This window comes from Bradysia coprophila (genome assembly GCF_014529535.1).
Source record: "Bradysia coprophila strain Holo2 chromosome X unlocalized genomic scaffold, BU_Bcop_v1 contig_12, whole genome shotgun sequence".
Classification (NCBI taxonomy): domain Eukaryota; kingdom Metazoa; phylum Arthropoda; class Insecta; order Diptera; family Sciaridae; genus Bradysia; species Bradysia coprophila.
The window spans coordinates 7056096-7077189 of NW_023503293.1; the positions used below are offsets into that span (position 1 = coordinate 7056096).

The 21094-nt window shown below is 36.1% G+C and overlaps 2 protein-coding genes and 1 long non-coding RNA gene across 5 annotated transcripts; 2 read left to right on the plus strand and 1 right to left on the minus strand.

Annotated features, from left to right (window-relative positions):
- Positions 1-3355: 3355 nt before the first annotated feature.
- LOC119067389 lies at positions 3356-11860 on the minus strand. Of its 3 annotated transcripts, none has more exons than XM_037170317.1 (6): positions 11608-11860; positions 7239-7403; positions 6869-7022; positions 5711-6784; positions 5475-5594; positions 3356-4188 (listed from the first exon to the last, which is right to left on the minus strand). In XM_037170317.1, exons 2-6 carry the CDS (start codon positions 7310-7312, stop codon positions 4003-4005), a joined length of 1608 nt encoding a protein of 535 aa, XP_037026212.1. In that variant the 5' UTR covers positions 7313-7403; positions 11608-11860; the 3' UTR covers positions 3356-4002. The 3 variants fall into 3 exon arrangements, with proteins under 3 accessions (XP_037026212.1, XP_037026213.1, XP_037026214.1); XM_037170318.1 differs by having other exon boundaries at positions 11411-11858; XM_037170319.1 differs by lacking the exon at positions 11608-11860 and adding an exon at positions 11347-11365.
- On the plus strand, positions 9292-19401 carry LOC119067393. The gene is made up of 3 exons (XR_005085930.1): positions 9292-9305; positions 12020-12022; positions 19228-19401. It is a non-coding gene; the product is annotated as an uncharacterized LOC119067393 (long non-coding RNA).
- Positions 13281-15037, plus strand: LOC119067391 (tetratricopeptide repeat protein 17). The gene is made up of 2 exons (XM_037170321.1): positions 13281-13555; positions 13614-15037. The coding sequence occupies exons 1-2, from the start codon at positions 13445-13447 to the stop codon at positions 14889-14891; spliced, it is 1389 nt and encodes a 462-aa protein (XP_037026216.1). The 5' UTR covers positions 13281-13444; the 3' UTR covers positions 14892-15037.
- Positions 19402-21094: the final 1693 nt, after the last annotated feature.

The window sequence follows — 21094 nt, forward strand, 5'->3', positions numbered from 1 at the left end:
GCGCAACATTGACTTCTGTTACTCAACTGTAATTTGCTAAAAAAAAATATTTTTAATTCAATTAAATGAAATCAACTAAATGTTTGATTCATTTTTAATTCATTGATAAATTGATTGCTAATATAAAACACAACGAAATTTTATGAGATTGTTGAACAAAATTTGTTTGTTTCTCATTATTTTCTGTTGTTTGTTTCGATTGTACATAAAATGCTACGAGAGTTCAGTGAATCTACAGAAAAATTTTTGATAAAATGGTTTTGTTTTGTTATTTAAATTGTCTATCGATTAAAGATGAGAACCAAATTCTTGATATTTGTTTTCCTGCAACTGTAACTGTTTTCTTCTTAAATATTTCAATTAAATATTTTCTAAATGCTAAATATTTTGTTGATGATAATTATAATAAAATGTTTCGGTTTCTTCGAAAATTCTATCCACAAAATTATAAGTCAATTCGTACAGGTTCTTGAATTTTGTTTTTTCCTTTTTCTTTATTATTTACAAGGGCCAAAAAGGATGTCCATTTAAATAATAAAAATTAAATTAATAAAATTGTACTAAGAATGGATGAAGAATCAATTTTCAAATCATAAAGACGTTCAAAACTGTTTTACATGCTTGCAGTGACACAACTACGTTCATCAGACAGATTAGAAAATATACTCCATTTTCTTCCCCAGAGAAATACGGTGGAAGAGATATAAGAAGTTAGATTTTCAAAAATTACAATCCAATCGACGTTATTCATTCCACATTCCATTTACACGTTATAATACATATGGATACCGTAACAATGTCGTAACGTTGGTAATGCCTATGGACTGAATAGCGTCGATTAGATTGTAATTGTTACTTTTTATAATTCCGAGATTGTAGTATTTTTTGACCGAGGGAGGGAAAAAGAGTTAGAAATTGCATTTAAAAGGAGTTCTTTATGTTAATCCGACAAAATGAAATTTCCAACCCGAGCTAACACAACGTTTTTCACAACAAAGGCTTTGGAAGTTCAGTGGAGGGGAAAAATAACTATTTCTCGCCTGCGTTGTGAAAAATGCTTTATTTACTCACTACTGAGAAGCGGAACAAATAATTATGCGATTTCCTTATGAACGATAATTACCTCGAGGATAAACTTGAATCGGAATTTGTCATTTCGTAATGGTTCACAGAATTTCTGTTGTTTTTATGGAATTCGAGCACACGCATCAAATCACTGTTGCCACTCAGCACACAGGCTGCTATTTTAGTTTTTAGTTTAGCGTCGAAAACAGCCGGAATATTGTAGATACAGGTAACGGAATGGAGTTTTCGTCGCACTAAATATGAGATTTCTGATACATCGTGAGAGAAAAGTCTATTTCGTTACGTGTATCGGTAACATTTTCTTTGTTATTTGGTTACCATCAACTTATTCAAAAGTTTAACCGGGGAAGATGCTCTCGCGTCGTAAATATCGTTTTACGATAGGGATCTTTGTCGCGCACAATGGAAATAGAAACTAGGTCAACATTTTAAACAAACTGCCGTTCCACAATGTAAGTACATTGCACTTAAGGTGACGGGGAATCTCGCACACGCGAATCATAGTATGCGCCCTTTTACGACATGTAACAAAAAGTCATGATTGTGCGAGATTCTCCACTTAAAATTTCTTAGTACTAAGTACTTAGTGCACTCTTCTTAAACACATTCCAACAGTTTTGATTTGAAGATGTGATACATGGTAAGAGTAAGAGTTAATAAACGACCTCAAGAGATGTTCCAGTTATTCCACATTATGACAAATAGAAAAACAACAAATAGAACATTTGAACAACGACCCATAAAGATCATTAATGAAACAAGTGGATGTGTTCTTCTATCGAGGTAGTTTAGTAACTCATAGAATTATCGATTGGAGTTGTTGGTTGTAAAATGTTGATCACTTCGTATCTATTTGTATTGTCACTCGTTTCATGGATGGATAGTTAAAAAGGAAACCCAAAACCATCTCAAATTCACTAATGGTTGTCATTGGAACATTTAATTCAAATTGTATTGTTCCTCTTACATTACTTTGTTAAGTCGCAAGTATAAAGAATCCGTTTCGGTGTACGGATCTATAGTTCAAATGAAAACATATTCCCAATTTTCATGTGTGTGTAGTGTATGCAATGCACATTGTGTGTAACAGTTCTCTCACCAAGCAAGCATGTAGCTTTAAATAGAAATTGATAATTTTTAACAGTTTTTAGAGTGATGATTTTTTCATTATTTTTTTTTCTTCCGTCACCTGAAAGATAAAACGCTCATCGGTCAATCATTATTATAATTTTCGTATCAACATCATTCGCAAAAACACGAAGTTTCTCGAAAATATTTTCTAAAAAGAAGAAATTTACATAACAAACAATCGATTTAAACGAAAAACGGGAAACAAGATCGCGTAACACACTGTGTGTGTGGCAGGCTTTTCAGGGCCTATTATTACAGGCGGACCTATTATATAGGAAACAGCACCTCACATTTGACTAAACACAACAATGTCAATCCAAATAAACTGAAATTCAAACGAGCCTTAGGAATTTTTCCACCTCAGATTATGTAACCGTGGGCATGGAAACGGGGGTTGTAGCTAGCAATTCCTAAAACGCATAAAAATTCCGTAATTAGTAAATTCTTAAATCTGTCCCTAGGCCTAAAAATCCTGCCGGGCTGAGTCCCTGCATGTATGCCATGACTGAGACAACCCAAGATTTAAAAATAAATCTCGGATTTTTGCCGGTTTTTTTTCCGGAAAATTATCGGATGAAAAATCGTTCAAGCCGAAGAAGTTCATCAAAAACCAATCTGACACTGAATTTTCTTATATTCGGATTTTTTTTGTGACGTTTTGTTCAGTCGTTATGTTTTATTAGACATAAATGACATGTTGAAGTAAGAATTGTGAGGTTATGTTGCCGGTTGTGAAACTGCGCTGTGTGTTTTACGAGAATTAATTTTTAGTTTTAGTGACTTATAGTTTTTAACTGAACATTTCAAACATTTTTTGTTTCTGTTCATTGAACGTTCACACCAACCTTCAATCGATTTTCTTTCATTTTTATAAATTTATTTAACTTTTTTTATTTAATTTACTTAGTAATCATTTTATCTATCTATATGTATATCAGTACTTATACACAATTACGAACTGCAGTATTAAATACATTTATATTTACGTCATTACAAATTTCTAATTTCTAAATTTTTATTTTTATTTGTTTTCTCTACAAAAAGAAAAGAAAAATTTTATCCGTTCAACACCTAATAGTTAAAGCAAAAAGATTTTTTAATTTTATTTTTTTACAAATTTTCCTCTTTTTCTCTTTTTAACTTTATAATTTCTTATATCATAAAATACAGGCTGATAAATAAAATGCACATTGGAAAGAAAAAAAAAATTAAGGGAAACATAAACATTAAAAAAACGCGCTAAAATTGCAAAAAATAGATATTTTTTTATAATAAATCTGGATGTCATGTACACCCACACAAAATTCACGAGCTCGTAACAATTTATATTTTTCATTCGTCCTGGGTTCTCAAAATAAAATATATGTGTGTGTAACATGGAAAGTCGAAGATTCATCAGATTTTTTTTTAAATGTTTAAATTACAAAATATAGATTTTCTAATTAAGGAAGAAAAGAATTCCGAAAATTACCTATCCAAACAGTGGTCATTACATTTTAATCGATTGTCTTTGTTGTGACTTGTACAATAAACTACAATTGGGATTTTCTTTTCTTATGCTTTTTTTGGAAATGAAAAACTTTTTCCAATTTTTTTAAAAGTAAAATAAGCTAAACAAAATCAAGACAAAAAATAAATTAAAAGTAAAAAAATACTGAACGAAGAAAAATATTTTTTTTTTAGAAAAATGATTAACCGTCGCAAAAGAAATTGACGATTTTCGTTAAGTTTTCATTCAACGAAAAATTTACGAAAATTCTTTTTTTTTAAATCTTTTTACCTGTCTCAGTTGGTGGCCTGTTGAAAATACTTTGGTTTAATAACTACCAAATTTTGATTGAGATTCGTCTGGTTGCTTGGTGTGGCCTCAACTTTATTGCTGGTTGTCGACGATATGACATTTTGCATAACGTCCTGGTGTACGGCAACGATCTGATTCTGAGCGGGTATTGTGCTTGTTTTGTAGAGTGACTGGAAGGGAAGCTTGGATTTAGATTTGCCGAACAAAGTGCGCTTGAATTGGTCTTAATTTAGAGTGAGATGTAACTCAATGTTTTTCTTTCTTTATTATTGTTCCTCGTGTTAAGGCCCGTCATAGGGAAGTATGCCTTGGCGACCTAAAGAGAATACAGTGAATACCTAAAGAGGTGAGTTTCTTTGAATTTTTTCGGTGAATTTTTGTGATAAAATTTTCCATACATTTTCGTCATTTCACTATGACGGACGGGCCTTAAACAGAACCTTTTGGGCAAAAACGAGCCATCAGAACTGTCGGAGCGTTTGATTGTCGCTCAATTTTACAAACTGTAACATTACAGACTGTTGATACCTGTTTTAAATTGTGACATTGCAGACTATTGCTCCCTTTTACAAACTGTGACATTACAGACTGTTGCTGCTTATTACAAACTGCGATTTTACAGACTCTTGCTCCCTTTTACAAAAGGTAAACTTTAATCACAAATTCTAAAAACAGTCAATATTAATGCTATTCGCATACTAATGGTGCCTTCACCCAAGGCTGTATACTTTGGGGAGGTCACGCAGATCGCCATTTTATTAGATACGCGGGAACACACCTTTTCCATACAAACAAATTCACCAAAATTGAATTTGTATGGCGTGGTGAATTTTTTGTATGAAACGTGGTGTGTAACCCGCGTATCTGCATCTGCGTGACCTCCCCAAAGTATACAGCCTTGCCTTCACCTTGATGAGATACGATTTTGCGCTACGCATCAATTTTGACTATTGGCAGTTGACTGCGAATAGCATGTGTCAAACAAAAAGTTGGTCATAGACGGTGACTTTTACGAGTTAGAGTATTATTGAGACCGGGAATAGTTTCTTATGTTGATTTTGTTATTGTGTCATTACCTTTACAATGATATCATGACAAGGACCGTCAACACTAGTTAAATTTATTACTTGGACACTTTTTCCGGCCTGCAAGGTTTATTTCAAAATTTATGGCGCTTGCCTCTAGGAGTCATGCAGAAATGACGTTTCTAAATCGACTTAGTCAATCTATAAGACGAACAACAGGAGAACTTCGCATTGTTTTCTTTTGAGAGTTTTTTTTTCGTAGTTTTTGTACGATCGACTCCACAACCCACTTCGCCAACACACTGATCAAATTTTTCAGGTGTAACTTCGAACCCACAATTGAATAAGTTTGATCCAAAACCTGACCCTGACTTATTCTATCTACTTCTACCACACCGATAATCATGTGTCAACTGGGCTATTATACTCACTTTTTGATGCATTGGAGATATTCCAGCCAGATTCGCAGCTAACACTAAATTTTGTGGTTGCACATGGAGCTTAATTCCATTAGCTAGAATAACGGGTCTGATTGCACCGATTCTCGATTTCTGGAAGGAATTCATTTACAAAAATTATTTTCATTTTCCAATCTTCGCAGGGAATTGTTGTCGCAAACGGTTAAAGAAGTCGTTGTAGACAAACAAAACTGCAATTATTTCCTCACCTGATTCAATTCTTGGCTATTCGACATCTCATCATATCCCGAATCCGACGAGTTTTCGTTCATTTTCGTGCCCAGCACTTCATTCAGTTTTTCACTGTGCGCTCCCGATATGATTTTATCATTGAGCGGTGTCACTTTGGCCGATTTCTCGTGACAAAATTTGACCAAATTTTTCACAATATTCAAATCGCTCGATTTCAATTTGGTTGGAAGTTTTGTGATTTTACCGGAGTCAGCCTTAATTTTATGCAGATAATTGAACGACTTCGAACTCATCTCCGTGCTGGATTGGGCTAATTTGCTGAGTTTGTAATTGTTTTTGATGCTTGTCGTATCTACAACGTCAATTTGATGCATTGCTTCGTACTTAGCACCGCGTATTGCATTTGTGGAACTATCCGCAATGCTACATGACTTTAACGCAGCATTGTTAGCGTACATTTCCTGTACTTGTGTATTGAAAGCGTCGAGCTGTGCATTTGGATGCATGGTGCCGTTGGTCACTTTCGCCACTTCATTCGTCGTATTCGGAACACGTTTATGTAATGGACACACAGTTGTGGACATTGAGTCAACCATTACGGCTCCAATTAATTTATTCTCATACACTACGCCGCAACACGTCTTCACACGGACCCAGAATTGTTCGTCAACTATGGAAGCTTGAATTTGGCCACGATTCTTTAACGGACGATAGGATTTTCGTTGGTACTTCTTCAATCTGCCGATATCGCTCAATCGATGGCTGTCATTCTCTAGTTCATCGTCCATATCGAATTGCAGGTAAACGTTTTCCGAATCGGTCGGAATCGAACCGGGACTCGATGGAGACGACTGTTCGTCCGAAGATGGGCTGGCGTCTCGCTTTTCCACTTCCAGTAGCTTTTTCTTTTTCGTCTTTTTGAATATTTTGCCAAAGCGTTCGGACACACTGCTCAGGGATTTTAAATTTTGTGATGTCGTTGCGACGGTCGCTTTTCCATTACCGTTAGCTTGTTGCAACAACTGTTCTTCTTTGCGCTTCTTGAATTTAGTCATTGACTTCAGACCGGGTCCAACGCGTGCATCAACAACCTGCAGAACATTTCGGAAAAAGTTTTACATTTTGTTCCTGCAATGTGACCAAACCGAAAAAGAAATGTGAAAAAAATTACTTACGTGACCCCAATGTCGATCGCTTCCCGGCGGTAAGCGTTTGAATCGTTTCACTAGCAGAACGCATGCATTGCAAATTTCACCTTTGCGTGGTGTGCTCAGTTGAAAGCATTCAATGAAGTCTGTTTCATATTTCTTTGAATCTGTGAAACGTGAACTGAAAATCGAAAATCAGTTAGAATCGGGTTGGTTCTCTAAGGCCGTAAAACCCCATGAGCAATTGCCAATTTGGTTGAGGTGGACGATTGTCTTGCGTTTTTCCAATTTGTAGCACACGTTAAACAGTGGAAAACGCAACATAATTCATCGATCTCGAATGCAAAATTGCTTGTCGGTTTAATTTACGTAATTGAATTTCGAAAGATGAAATTACCTGCTGGATTTCGCTTTACATATACAACAACCCTGCGTTGATCGGTAAACTTTTGGTTTGTGGAACGAAAACATTTTTGCTGAGGATTTGTCCTGGCGTGTCAATCGGTCGATTCGTTAGTTTAAGGCGCTGGTCAATACTTAGTCAATTTGGATACACTGTAAACTGAAAAGATTTTTTGTTAAAATTTGTGTCACTGGATGCTGATGCGGAATAAAGATAATGTTAAAAATCAGAGAGCGAGAGGGAGACAAATCTCTTCAAAGACAAAACAATTGAATTACGATGATGCACATTGCTTATCAACTACAAATAATATGGTAAAAATACTGAAAATTACCATTACCACCAACCAACACGTCACAGATATGCGTTGCGGTCTTATCTACGGTTTTGGTGTAGATTATGGTAATCGAAATGAAATGTGGAAGAAGAAATGAGAATAAGGTATGGATCGAGTCGCATGAATATTTTATAATTTAGAAAGCAAAGGATTCGCCTTGGTCCTTTATCTAAGGCTGAAAGCACACGAGTAATGTTGCGTTGATCGGATCGATAATTATGCTGCGTTTTCATTGTTTAGCCTGTGGTGAATATCGAATTACAATGGGAAACGCAGCATAATTGTCGATCCCATCAATGCAAAATTGCTCGTGTGTTTTATTGCCATGTCTCAATCCCAAGGATCGGTTTAATTTTTAATACAGAGAAATGAGTGAAGAAGATACTAGCCTAGGAGTAATACTACAGTTTGATCAATTGATCTCATCCCTCCACCTCCAGTGTCAGAGAAAATAACCGTTTCGGGTGTTAACAACAAATGGACAAGTGGACAAATTACGGAAACAATGATGGTTATAACCGATCTCTCTCTGTCTCTCTCTCTCTCTCTCTCAGATCTACTCTCGATTGTGATCCAGATTACGTTCAAGTTACCACCGCAGTTCTAGTTGCTACCACTAAAAAAAGTCGTGATCCATATCAACATTTCACGATCTAACGATCAAATCGTTAATTTTGTTACCTTGACATTGAACTACAATGAAAATTACGTGCCTCTGATTCACTGTCCAAACAGACAACACAAAATGGAATAAAAATAGATCCGTGAACTTGTTGAGCAGACGTATAAATGTTTCCAAACTAAACGAATCATACAAAAAAAACCAGAACAATTCACTATAAAACTTGTGCATACCTATACACCAAGCATTAACAGCTTATTTTGTCAGCCGAAGAGCTGTCTCGCTTATTTTATTAACAGCATAAAATAAAATAATTTTATTGGAATAGCAACCGTTTTTCAGCAGCACATTAAACGGCCAAACAATACACAGCAATGAAAACAAAACTGTAACCTTCACTTGAGAACCTTGCAAATTTTCTGTATTATTTGCAAAGTTTACAACTTATGACATTCTTGTGCGTTAAATACCGAAAATAAATGTTTCAATTTGAAAGTGATGAATCTCTTGGATCAACGACATTCTATACAAAATAACAGTTTGAGAGCGACATGTGGACCAAAAATTGATTAAATAATTTGCTTGGTGTTGCTGCAAAACTAATTGACAACAATTTGTGACAACAGTTCGGTCATGGACGTTTTCTTTTTCATTCTGGCCCAAAAAAAACATGTCATCGAAATCATCAATAGAACTTGCAGAAGGAGCATAATAAAAACGAAGGAATTTTTCGCAGACACATCAGCTGAATACACATGGTGCGTTTGCAATACATACACACCATGAGAAGTGCATGGTACAGCCATTTTAGAATGCACATATTTGCAACATATTGTCAATGTAGTTAGGTGTCCAAAATATTTTACATATACAACGAAGAGACATGCAGTTGAATGAAATAGCAATCAAAACATTAAACTAACACTGGTAGCCAGTGTTGACTGTTTGGTTTTTGTATTCTTTTTGGATAAGTTTTTCGAAAATATCCTCGATTGTCGATTTTGGTCGATCGGATTTTTCTTTTAATTTTTTTTTAAAAATTGTTGTTGTTCGATTATAACAACCCAATGAACCCAAATACGCGGAGAGTGCGTCTAACAAGGTTCGGAGAGTTTCAAAATATGAATGTAAACAACACATGCAAACGTTTGGTGTCTAGACAGAGACCACAATACTATTATATCTATTCAAAACAACTTTGTGCGCGATGTGTGTGTGTTTATGTATTTTTATTTGAAGAAAAAACGAAGAGAAACAAAAAATGGATTTGTTTACATCTTTTTCAGCATTAGTATAAGACCATAAACAATCTATTATTTTGAAATGGAGAGATGTATTTGCAAGTTAAAAAAAAAAGTTCACCAAACAACCAATGATATAGATAACAACAACCGACTGTTAGTATGTGCGGATAAGCCATTAATAAATATATGTACGAAAGTAACATCGAATTGTTGATAAGTTTTTTTGACCGCATGACCAAGAAAATCCTCATCTAAAACGTCTAAAACCAAGACAGTTTTTTTTTTTCCTTTTATGCTTTTGGTGATGAAACGAGAAACAAAGAAAAAAAAGAACCGTTGAAAGCTTAAGAACATTCAAATTGAAAAAGGTCAATGATCTGACGTCACAATCATAGATGAAAATAAAAATGTTATGAAAAGTTTGTATTTTTTCTTCTATATAAAGAGTGTGCGCACAATGTAATGTCGTGGGTACAGTACATACAAAAACAAAAAATTTTGTGTGAGAAAGAGATCAACATTTTTTGTAAACAGAATTTGCATTACGCTCCCGACATTGCAAAAATATACACCAAGATCGTTTTATTATGAGTGTAGGTACTTCAATTTCATATGCGAAGAAAGAAATAATTTAGAGGACATATTGGTAAAATACTCTCTCACATAATGTCATCCGTACCAACCAGCAATAAATATAATACAAATTCTGTGCCTGCAACAATTTTATAGCATTGGACATTTTTACCCGATTTTCGAATGTACATTCTGGCGAGCTTAATACACAATACAATGATTATGAGTTTGTCTTTCTGTTTTTGAGTACGTGGTACGGAATCAATGCCATATATTCCATTCCCAATGAAACGTTTTTTGGTTCTCTTTTGTGCATTTAATCAGTGAAAGTAAATATTTTTGTTGATGTTGAGCAATTTCATTGCTGTGCGAAAGTTTAAATTTCAAGGAGAATATTTTTTAGACGGAAGTTTAAAGTCGATTCAAATTGATTTTTTTTTGTTTTTAAGGTTTCATTGAGAAGCAGAGCTGGATGTTCATTCATTTCAACAGATTTTTTCTTTAAATCTGGTCTTGGAGCAGATTTTGTTTACAAAATTCCGTCAATAAATTTCAGTTACTACACCGACATACTTTATGAATGGTTATGGCAAATATTGTAGGAGTAAATTTGAACGGCGAATGGCAATCGCCATAGAAGTAGTCAGAAAACTGCATTTTGCCTCCATAATTGTGCTTGTATTACACACACATTTACACACCAAACCAATAATATTTTCGTGAAGGAATAAGGACAGAGCTATTGACAACATCGTATACGATTCCATCATGACAAATTCCGTCCATTAATTTTTGGTTTTAACCAAAAAGATTGTCATAATTTTGATAAACGATGACACAGACTGGTAAAACTGTTTTCGATTGAACGAAAAACGAAGGCTCCACTTCTTCGAATGGTTCATTGACAGAAAAAGGACCTTTCCATGGAATACGACAAAGAAAAGCCGTGTGAAGTTCATCAACCAATGTATATATAAGAATAGAGAGAGAACTGTACCGTATGAATGAGGCATAATAAATGTGTTCAACAAACGCCGATGGATTGCACTTTTAATTCCTTATCGAACGTTATGATATGATAATTGCAATACCAGCAATAAACAGAATTTAATCTAATTGGGTGGAATCATCAACGAAATCGAACGTTGTCACAATAAAGTGAAAAAGAACTTCGATTTACTTTTTTTTTTCTTCCTTCACATTCGATGCATTTAGAGACACTATCACCTATTCGGCATTTAATCAGGTCAATCATTTTACATAAAACAAAATTGTTTCACAATGCAATAGTGACCCCATTCATTGTGTACCGAATGCGAGACCTACGTGCAAAATTTATTTTGTTTCAAGTACACACAAAATTTACACCATTTCACACCGTCTAGCTTACTTTTACATTCATTTTTCATGAAACGAAAGGAAGACGCCGATTTTCAAATGCAATTTATTCACAAAATACAACTTAATTTTCGATGACATTTGATTGGTTGCATGACATTCACATTTACAATTAAGATTTCAATGATTTGGCAAAATATTAACCATATTTATGATAAAAGAAATGAAATTGAATTGCAGTCCACTTACCGTTTATGTTTCTCTTAAGATTGATTACACTCAAAGATGGCGAATTGAACGCGCGTAGCACAACACGATAATAAACGATGCTTTTTTATTTATGCCATTTTCGGTGGCCGTACCGTCATGAAAAATTATTTATTTATTTTAAATGTCGTTGGCAATGGTCTAAGATCAAAATCACCGACAGCTTTCGGCAAAAATTATTAATTTATTTTATGTTCAGACTTCCAGCTGTTTCCGTGTTATAACGTCAACAGGAGAACTCGTTCCGTTTTTATCATTCCGACGTAAATTGAGCGCAATCCGAAAAATATAACCGAATAATTGAAATAATGGAAATAAAACCTTATGTGCTCGAGGCAGTGCTTGCAGTTTATGAACTGCCAGGCATGAGTTCTTTGGCTAATAATGACTCGAGTAAGTGGAACCGAATCGAGGTAGAATTGTCTATAGAAAACTCAAGATTGTTTTTAAAAATATTGTTAGTAAAGCATCCATTTCCTGTGAAAATTTATCTCACCTAGGCTCTGCATCAACAAAATTCCCATGACAGTTAGTAAGTTATTTCAGTGAGCACATCTAGAAACAGCTGCTTTTACATCAGCTGGTGAACATTGTTACATTTGTGTGACGTATAGTCTATTATATTCATTTGAAAGGGACATTCGATATTTTTAACGTTACGCTTTGGTAATGGACCGGTATCGGGGGATCTTCTGGAACACGGTGCCAAAAGAACACACTTAAATTATGTAAAAGGTGAACTGCTGAAATACGTTTTAGCCATGTGACTCCTTTTACGAAATGTTGGTATCAAAAAATCGTGTACGAGTTCACCTTTTACCTAGTTGAAAAATGCGTTGTTTTAGCACCAGGTTCCAAATTATCCCACGTCAATGGAATCGGATCAAATGAGTAATGGTTATGGTATGGAGTGTGCTTGTGGACATGTAATTTGAAATGACAAATTGATGCACAGGTGTGACACAAACCCACAATCTTGACCTTGCCGGGGAGCTGCTCGAACCAATTGAGCTCCCGTGCACACTTTCCATTTCAATTTTAGTAGAGTCAATGTATATCAATTTGTCAATGTATATAGTGATTGAATTCGGTGTGTATGACAGGTTTGTATCATAGATCTGCATTTAATAAATTTTATGACTTCGTGGGTGTCTCAAGATCTTGTACTGTGCAGACAAAAGATTGTGGAAATTGTTCTCCCGCAAAAAGAAGTCTTTTGATAAACGAAGTTTAAAAAACAAAATCATTTGTTGCAAAATTCAAATTTTCGATCATATATCCATGAAAATATTGTTCGTGTGAACTGTGAAGTGACAGAAGACCGACTTGCCAACAGCGTCAATCATTGACAGTCCCGTGTAGTAGTGCAGTGCTCAAATCCACAATCTATATACATCGCCAATATTTTCGACAGTAAACGCAATAATATTAATTGAATTCTTTAGCGAAACCAAACGCCATTCCTGCACAGTCCCCGTCTAAAATCTTCTGTTTGCCCAATGCCGTAGATCATTAAAAAAAGGTCCCAAATAAGGACGACTTTCCCCCCACAAAATTGAAAATGTAGAAACTGAGATGGAAAGTGAACGTATCCATCCCCAAATAAAAAGAAATCAAATTTCCCACCAATTTATTCGTTTCTCGTAGTGAAAGAAAAATGTGCAAAATGTCACACAAAAAAATAAGGTAAATAAAAAGTGACATTTCACGAAAAATCGTAAGGAAAACAAATCGCAACGAGCAACAACTTAATTATATTGAGTGGCTCCAGTGCAAAATAAAATGTGAAACCGATTCGGACAACCAATTGAATTCAACTATGCATTCAACACCAATTTTATGGCTGCTTATCACATTCTGCACAGTTCCGCCAAATGTGAGCGCAGTTAATCACTGGATTGTTTCCGTTGACGGTAAAATTCAGCCAAAGGTTAGTCATTTAAACGGTGTTACCGGTTCGTGGCACTCATCTCGATTCCTTTTCTTAGATTGACTCGCCATTCTTCTTGCGACGGCCGAACGACCTAGTTGCATTTTTACGACAAAGTGAATACCTTCAGCTGATCATCTTACTCAATGCTAAGCTCCTTCTGCTTAAGACCGAACTGGTCAAGAAGATGGAAGAGGCGAACACATACACCATTGATTTTATGTATCAAACGGAGTGCATCATCAACTATCTGGTGCAGGAAACGGACATGTACAGCACCCTGAAAGCGAAAAAATACTTCAATCGAATCAATACCAAGAAGTACAATCGACAACCGGAACCAACAACCCCACCGAATACGATAACAAAATCGAAAACGTCCCTGCCAGTCTGTGAATCGATTGGTTTTTGTATGGCCTGTATGGACCACCTTGAATCGATGATGCATCGTGGCAAACTGGAGATGTCACCCGAACTGGATCTGAATGCGAAAGAGCTGGGCCTCTCGTCGATGAATGAAATTTTAGTGACTGGACTTCGCAACGATCCACAATCGTGGAAATATCCGGTATTAAGCTCATATTTCTGGCGTGCACTGGGTATGGCCAACCAGGCAATGGAATGTGCCAGACGAGCTGTTCATTTGTCGCCGAGGAAATACAAAGACATTGCCCTGCTGAGCATGGGAACAATTTTACAACGATCGAACCGGAGTAGTGATGCACTGATTGTGTTACACGCGGCGACCGATCATGCACCGAATGTGGTGGAAAATCAGGTGGCACTGGCCAATGGCTATTTTCTGGTGTCCGATTTCAATCGATCAATCGATTGCTTCGAAATAGCCAAAGTGCTCGATCCAAGCTATTCCGAAAAGGAGAAGTACATGCGCAAATCGATGACGTGCTTCAAATACATCAAAATGAAGCTGAAACAAATCGAACGCCAATTGATGGACATGAAGTCCGATCTGGTTAGCTTCAGCGAAGGCAAAGAATACCTGGACAAATATTACGAAAAATTGCTGCGCGAACAGGTGCCAATCGGAGCCCGACTGGCCGAACCATCGTTTGACGTACACTCGCATCATCTGTTACATCACGGTCAATATTGCTCCATACGAAAAACGCAACACTCAAAAGAACCGGTGCTGTTCTGTGATTTCTATTCGGATTTGCAGATGCAGTTGAACAAAGACTCCACCATTGACACCATTCAAAATTACATCGACACTAAGACTGAATTCGTTAAGAACCAATGGCATCTGTCGCTTGGTGCGTACAAAAATTTAGATATCGAAAGCTTTTCCGGTCAGCTGGACGTACAAGATGAGTGAATCGAAATGGAAGAATGGAACGGAAACGATGGCACAAATTTATATGGACAAAATTATAATACGGAACCAAAATTCAGGACTTTTTTTCGATGTTCTAAAAATATTTTATTTTTTATATAAAAAAAACATCAAAACCAAAAAAAAAACTAATTTTCCTTTGGGAACCTTCTACACACCTTTCCAAAAACTACAATTCAATCATTTAAAAAATTCCATAAAAAAGTGACCTGCGATAATCGTGGAGATGATAAGTGAACATATCTTATAGAATTAACGTTCACAGCAGTATTCGATTTGTTCATTAAAACCATATTAGGAAGTCCAGGTTAGAAGGGAAATGGCATTCTCTTCCTCAATATTCCAGTCAGGGGAGTGGTGTTGTTAACCAAAGAAAACTAACACCTTTATCTAGTCCATAAATGAGTCGTCGAGTTCGAAATTTGAAACGTCTTTGTCTAGTCCAGTGCATAAATCTCCAAAGGCTAATCGCAGTTGCAGATGCAGATTGCAGAGTCGACAATCTGTTAAGAAATCAGGAAGGAGAGTGCCAGAGGCATCAACTGCGAGAGGACGATCATAAAGTTTTACCGATGAGATTTGTCGATCAGAGGGACGAATTGTAATAAGTTCATAAAGTGTTTCAAGTTAAAGAGGAGGAAGATTTTTTTGTTGTTGTAGGTGATAAGTGCGTCGATAGCCTCATAGGTCCTTTCTTTCCATGTACGTTATTACCTTGACTGTAAGTCATGGGTCTAACCGGTCTAACCATAGCACTGTCGAGTGCTTGAGAGAAGGAATTTTTCAGTGAATTGGGAAGGGATCAGTGGAAACAAGTTATGATGGCTAGACCACGTTAGCCTCGAACCGCCACTGACTCCCTAAGTCGAAACAGCGTCTTTGCTTCATTAAATTAACATGTCACAAACGGCATGCAAGCATATTAACAGTTTTACTATACAAACTATTACTTCATTTGATCGAAGATTTAAAGAGATTGATTTCAGAAATCTTTTACTTTATTTGTTTTGAACATGCTTTTTGCTATATAAGACCTCATCAGTCAGAGCTTGTCGTTTATTCTTGCTTTCGCTGTCGATAACATAATGACAGCCGTCTGTAACAGGTTAAATTTACTTCACGTGATTTTTTTGGGTAAGGGAAGAGCATCTGTTCTGTTAAATATTCTGTTTCACCCTATGCTTGAAAATGGTTTTTAGTCTAATAACCTCGCGCTGTGGGTGAGTTCTAGTGGAATTGCAGTGGAATTTTTCAGTGATTCCAAACGTACTGTATAAGGACGCAACGATGTGATCTACTGATCTACACAGGATTCTATTCAAATGAAAGGAACTGTTGTCCTGTCGTTATTTGGTAGATATCTTTAGCTGTTTGAATAGCCCGTTGCTCAACCGCAACGTTAAAAATATCGTAAACTTGAATGAGAGAGTGGTTTGGTCTAACAAAAGAAAATACACCGTACGTAACACTTTCACTATGATTAAATATGGAAATGGGGTTAAAAAAACGTTAAATGTAACAATTTTGTGCTCTTTCTTAACACGATAACTTGAGTAAATCTCAACGGATTTAAAAAAAAAAAAAATGATGAAGCATTGAAATCCACAGGTCAAGTTCGAAAATGGGTGGTATCGGTTCAACCATCAGTAAATTCCAAACGTATTTTTCTTGTTTGCCGCCTGAGCGCAGCGTCATTTTTTACCGTCTCATTTCATTGAAACTGATCAGAATAGATCATTGTCAATGTCGTTTGAGATGTCAAATGAGCTGTCATTTTCACAAAGCTAACCAAAATGTTACAAAAATTTATATGGAGCTGTCATTGTTTGAGGTTAGCTTTGTGAAATTGACAACTCATTTGACACTATTTTGAGAGAAGAACAGTTATTTGACACTGATCTAAATTTATTAATCAGCGATTTAGACCGTTCTAGTAGCTCTTGACCAATAAATCATTGCCAATAAAAATACTATGGATCATTGTCAATGTCGTTTGAGATGTCAAATGAGCTGTCATTTTCACAAAGCTAATCACAATGTTACAGAAGTTTATATGGCGCTTCCATTGTTTGAGGTTAGCTTTGTGAAATTGACAACTCATTTGACACTATTTTGAGAGAAGAAACCGTTATTTGACACGAATCTATTGAGAAGTTCAGACAGTCAAGAGATCCGACCCACCCAACAGATGGGACCTAGTTCGATTGTCCAAAAATAAATAATTGTCAAGTCAACCGTGCATTTTTATTAGTTAGATTCTTGTACCGAAAACATAATAGTGCGTTGTTATAGTGCGATTATTCATTCTTGTACCGAAAACATAATAGTGCGTTGCTATCGTGCGATTATAAAGATGAGTACACAGTTCATGAAAAATGTTTGAAAAATCGACACTCTGCAGAATGATAGAAAAAATGCGGCGCGAATGTGCGACTGAAAGTTTATGTCCTTGAATTTAGCACAAGATTAAAAACACAAGATTAGTAAATATCTTGATATATCAAGATTTGATTACACGAATCTTGATATATCAAGATTTGGTGACACGAATCTTGATATATCAAGATTTGGTGACACGAATCTTGATATATCAAGATTTGGTGACACGAATCTTGATATATCAAGATATTTACTAATCTTCTGATTTTGTATGATTGGAACGAAAGAGCACAAATTATGAGCGAATGACTAGAAAATGTGGTCGAATGGATGAAAATATGAGCGAATGAATGGAATATACCAATTATCGAAAGAGCATAGAAAAAGAAATGTAAAAAGAAAGGAAAATAAAATCAGTTCTGAACAAGAAGTTCAGGGGACAGCATCCCCCACCTAAAGTGGTTTCAATCGTAGTGAGTAGAATTCTTCACAGTTGTTTTCCCTCGGGATTTGATAAAAAAAAAAACAAGAATCCGTCCTTTCCTTATTCACTTTACGTCATTATTATTATAACGTCATCACTTATATACAATACAAATGGGATATAAATCCGAACTGGAACAGCATGACGTAGTCGCGTATGGCAACGTACTGTTTGCTCGAAAAAAATTTCGTTGTGAATTTCCCGTCGATCCAACTCTATTCGAATGTAGTAGAATTTATGACGCTTAATCATAACTGGTCGGACCAATTTTATGAAACTTCTCGGAGTCGTTTCGTCACCGTAAGTCGCAACCAGTGGTTGCTCGGTAAGAATGTTGAAGTTGCTGGTGTCGCCATTCTCATTGCATTCGATGATTTTCATTACGCCTCGCATCCTACCTCTCTGCTTCGTGTTCGCGACGATGGGTTGCATAGCAAAAGCACCTAGTGAAAGGTTACTGTTTGTGCGGAATAGACCCGTCTTGCATTTCCTTAAACTGCGGTCGGTAAAACGTTTTGGCGAAAATACCATGTAGGCATTGGTGTCCCATTTGGCGGATTTGACTCGACTCTTTCCAACAAAATATGTTAGCTGCGCCCCGTCACCTAGCGTGGCTATGTTGATTATTTCTAAGAGTTCGTTCTGCGTAAACAGCTCACTGTATTTTGATAGACAAGAATGTATTTGGGTGCGAGACATTGCAGAAAATTGAATCAGATGAAAACAGTCATCCAGCTGGTGACGAAAATTCAGCATAGTTGGGTCCACGCCCATGTTGACGCATACATTTCTTGACCAAGCGATGCACGCATCAAACACAAAGCTTTCTGGAACATTGAGGCGTTCCATTGCTCACGAGATATTTCGTACAGATTTACAACGAGAAATTATTGAGGTCATGGTTCTGTGGATGAAATTTGACAATTCATATGGCCTTGGAACAAACCTATAGAAATAAGGTACACGTCGATGGCACCATGAGTATTTCGCTCCGGGGCAATGGGCCGAATCGCTCGGCGGGTAAAAACGCTGTTTATGTAGAATGAAGTTGGTATCCATCAAATTGGACTATTCTCCGTTAGGAATCGTAATCACTGCCAGTGCGAACATGCAGATAATCTATCACCATTTTTCGTTGATTGTACAGTGACGGTAGAGTCCCTGAGACGTTATTTATTCTTCGTCATTAGCTCTGCCAGTGAGAATTCTGTGCACAGTGACGCTAGTCCTTAATATGTTAACCAATAAAATCTTGATATATGAAGATCCGATGACATGAATCTTGATGTATCAAGATTCGTGTCACCCAATCTTGATATATCAAGATTCGTGTCACCAAATCTTGATATATCAAGATATTTACTAATCTTGTGTTTTTAATCTTGTGCTAAATTCAAGGACATGAAAGTTTCTGTTTTATTGATCTATTTATCTATTGATTATGTATTAGGAAAGTTAAATATTTTATTGCATTCGCGGTGTGATTACCCGAAAAATTACTTATCTAGAGCGCTAATTCATACATTAATAGTTTGCTGTCAAAACAGTCATATGTTGTTGTCTCGTTTTCGCTCATGCAATAAAGCATTGTATTTCATATGGAGTAGGATTCTCGCTGTCGCTCGAGGATCCTACTCCATATGAAATAAAGTACTATTATCGCATACGCGGTGTGATTCCCCGAAAAAATTATTCACCTAGGATATATAAACAAACATTATACTTCTGTAAATTGTCAAAGTGTCATTCGCATATCTTGTTGTCTCGTTTTCGCTTATGCGATAATAAATATTATGCACGTATGACAAAGCGGTCGAGGCTTGCCGAGACGGCTTGTCATACGTGCATATTCTTTTTTATCGCATAAGCGAAAACGAGACAACAAGATATGCGAATGACACTTTGACAATTTACAGAAGTATATTATAATATTATAATATTTATTATCTGTCTAGAACGATAATCTCGAGCTTATCCCTCTAGGGAGTTTTTGTTTATCTCGATATATCTGTTCTCGACAGATAAAATATGATATACACCTATTGCCGAACTGTTATTTTGACGTGTAGGCATTATGGCCCACGCCTTCGGCTAGGGCAATAATGTCCTACACGTCAAAATACCAATTTTGGCAACAGGTGCATAATATATATTATAACATACGCACGGTGTTCGGATGTCAAAATTACTTAACTAGAAGTTTAATTCAAAAATTACACTTCAGGTCTATGTTGTTGTCTCGTTTTCGCTTATGTGATAAAATGGAGTACACACTTGTCACTATCAGTCTCGGCAAGACTTCTTCGTGACAATTGTGTAATATATATTGCACCCAGCGTGGAAAAAACTGATTTCAATTATTAAATAAATTACATAAAACAGAAATTGAAAGTCACACATTTGAAACTTCGCGCCGTATTTTTGCAGACTGTCGATTTTGTGTTGCACTCATCAATAAATTTTAGACCCGTACGAAGTACTGGGGTCTTATAGGTTTACGCATACGTTTGTAACACGTCGAATTGGACTCTCTGAGTGGTTGTTTAGAGATGCCAAATCAGTGAAAAAAAAAATGTCCGTCTGTCCGTCTGCACGATAACTTGAGTAAAACGCATCCGATTTTGAAAATTCTTTTTTTTTCCGTTTGGTAATGTCAAAAGACAGGCTAAGTTCGAAGATGAGTGATTTTGGATCGACCCCTCCCGAGCTGTGACCCAATAAGTGCTTTACGGTTTTTCGAAGATATCTCCGGACATTCAAACGTTACACTTGTAAGTGATACGTCAAATAAAAGGTATTTACAATACCGATCGAAAAAAAAAAGTTTTTGGAAATCGGATGACCGACTCGTGAGTTAGACCCCTTGGTGTGAAACAGGCAGAGGGCGGCAAGCAGTTTTTGCTTGTAGGTCGGTCACATTTGAACATATTTCGTCTGTTTTAGCTTTATTAGATAGGTATTGACCAATCAGGGAAAAAAAAGTTTTTGAAATTATGTTCTCCGGAGCGTGAGCTAGGTCTCTTGGAGTGAGCTCTTATCTGGCTACTCGGCCGTACAGTGAACGTGTAGTATTTTGTCAATATCTCGAGTAAATTTTGACCGAATTTCATGATTTTTTTTTGTTTGAAAGGTATTAACGAATGTAAAGCGTAAGTAAAATTTCCGGTCTCCTAACAAAATGGCTGCCGGTGGCCATATTGGATTTTAATAAAAGTGATCTTGGGAAAAATGGTACTTAGAGAGTTTCTGTTAACATGGAAATAATTTGTTATGTGTGTGGGGTGTTTCAGGCATTCCATATATGGACATCTATATATATCTA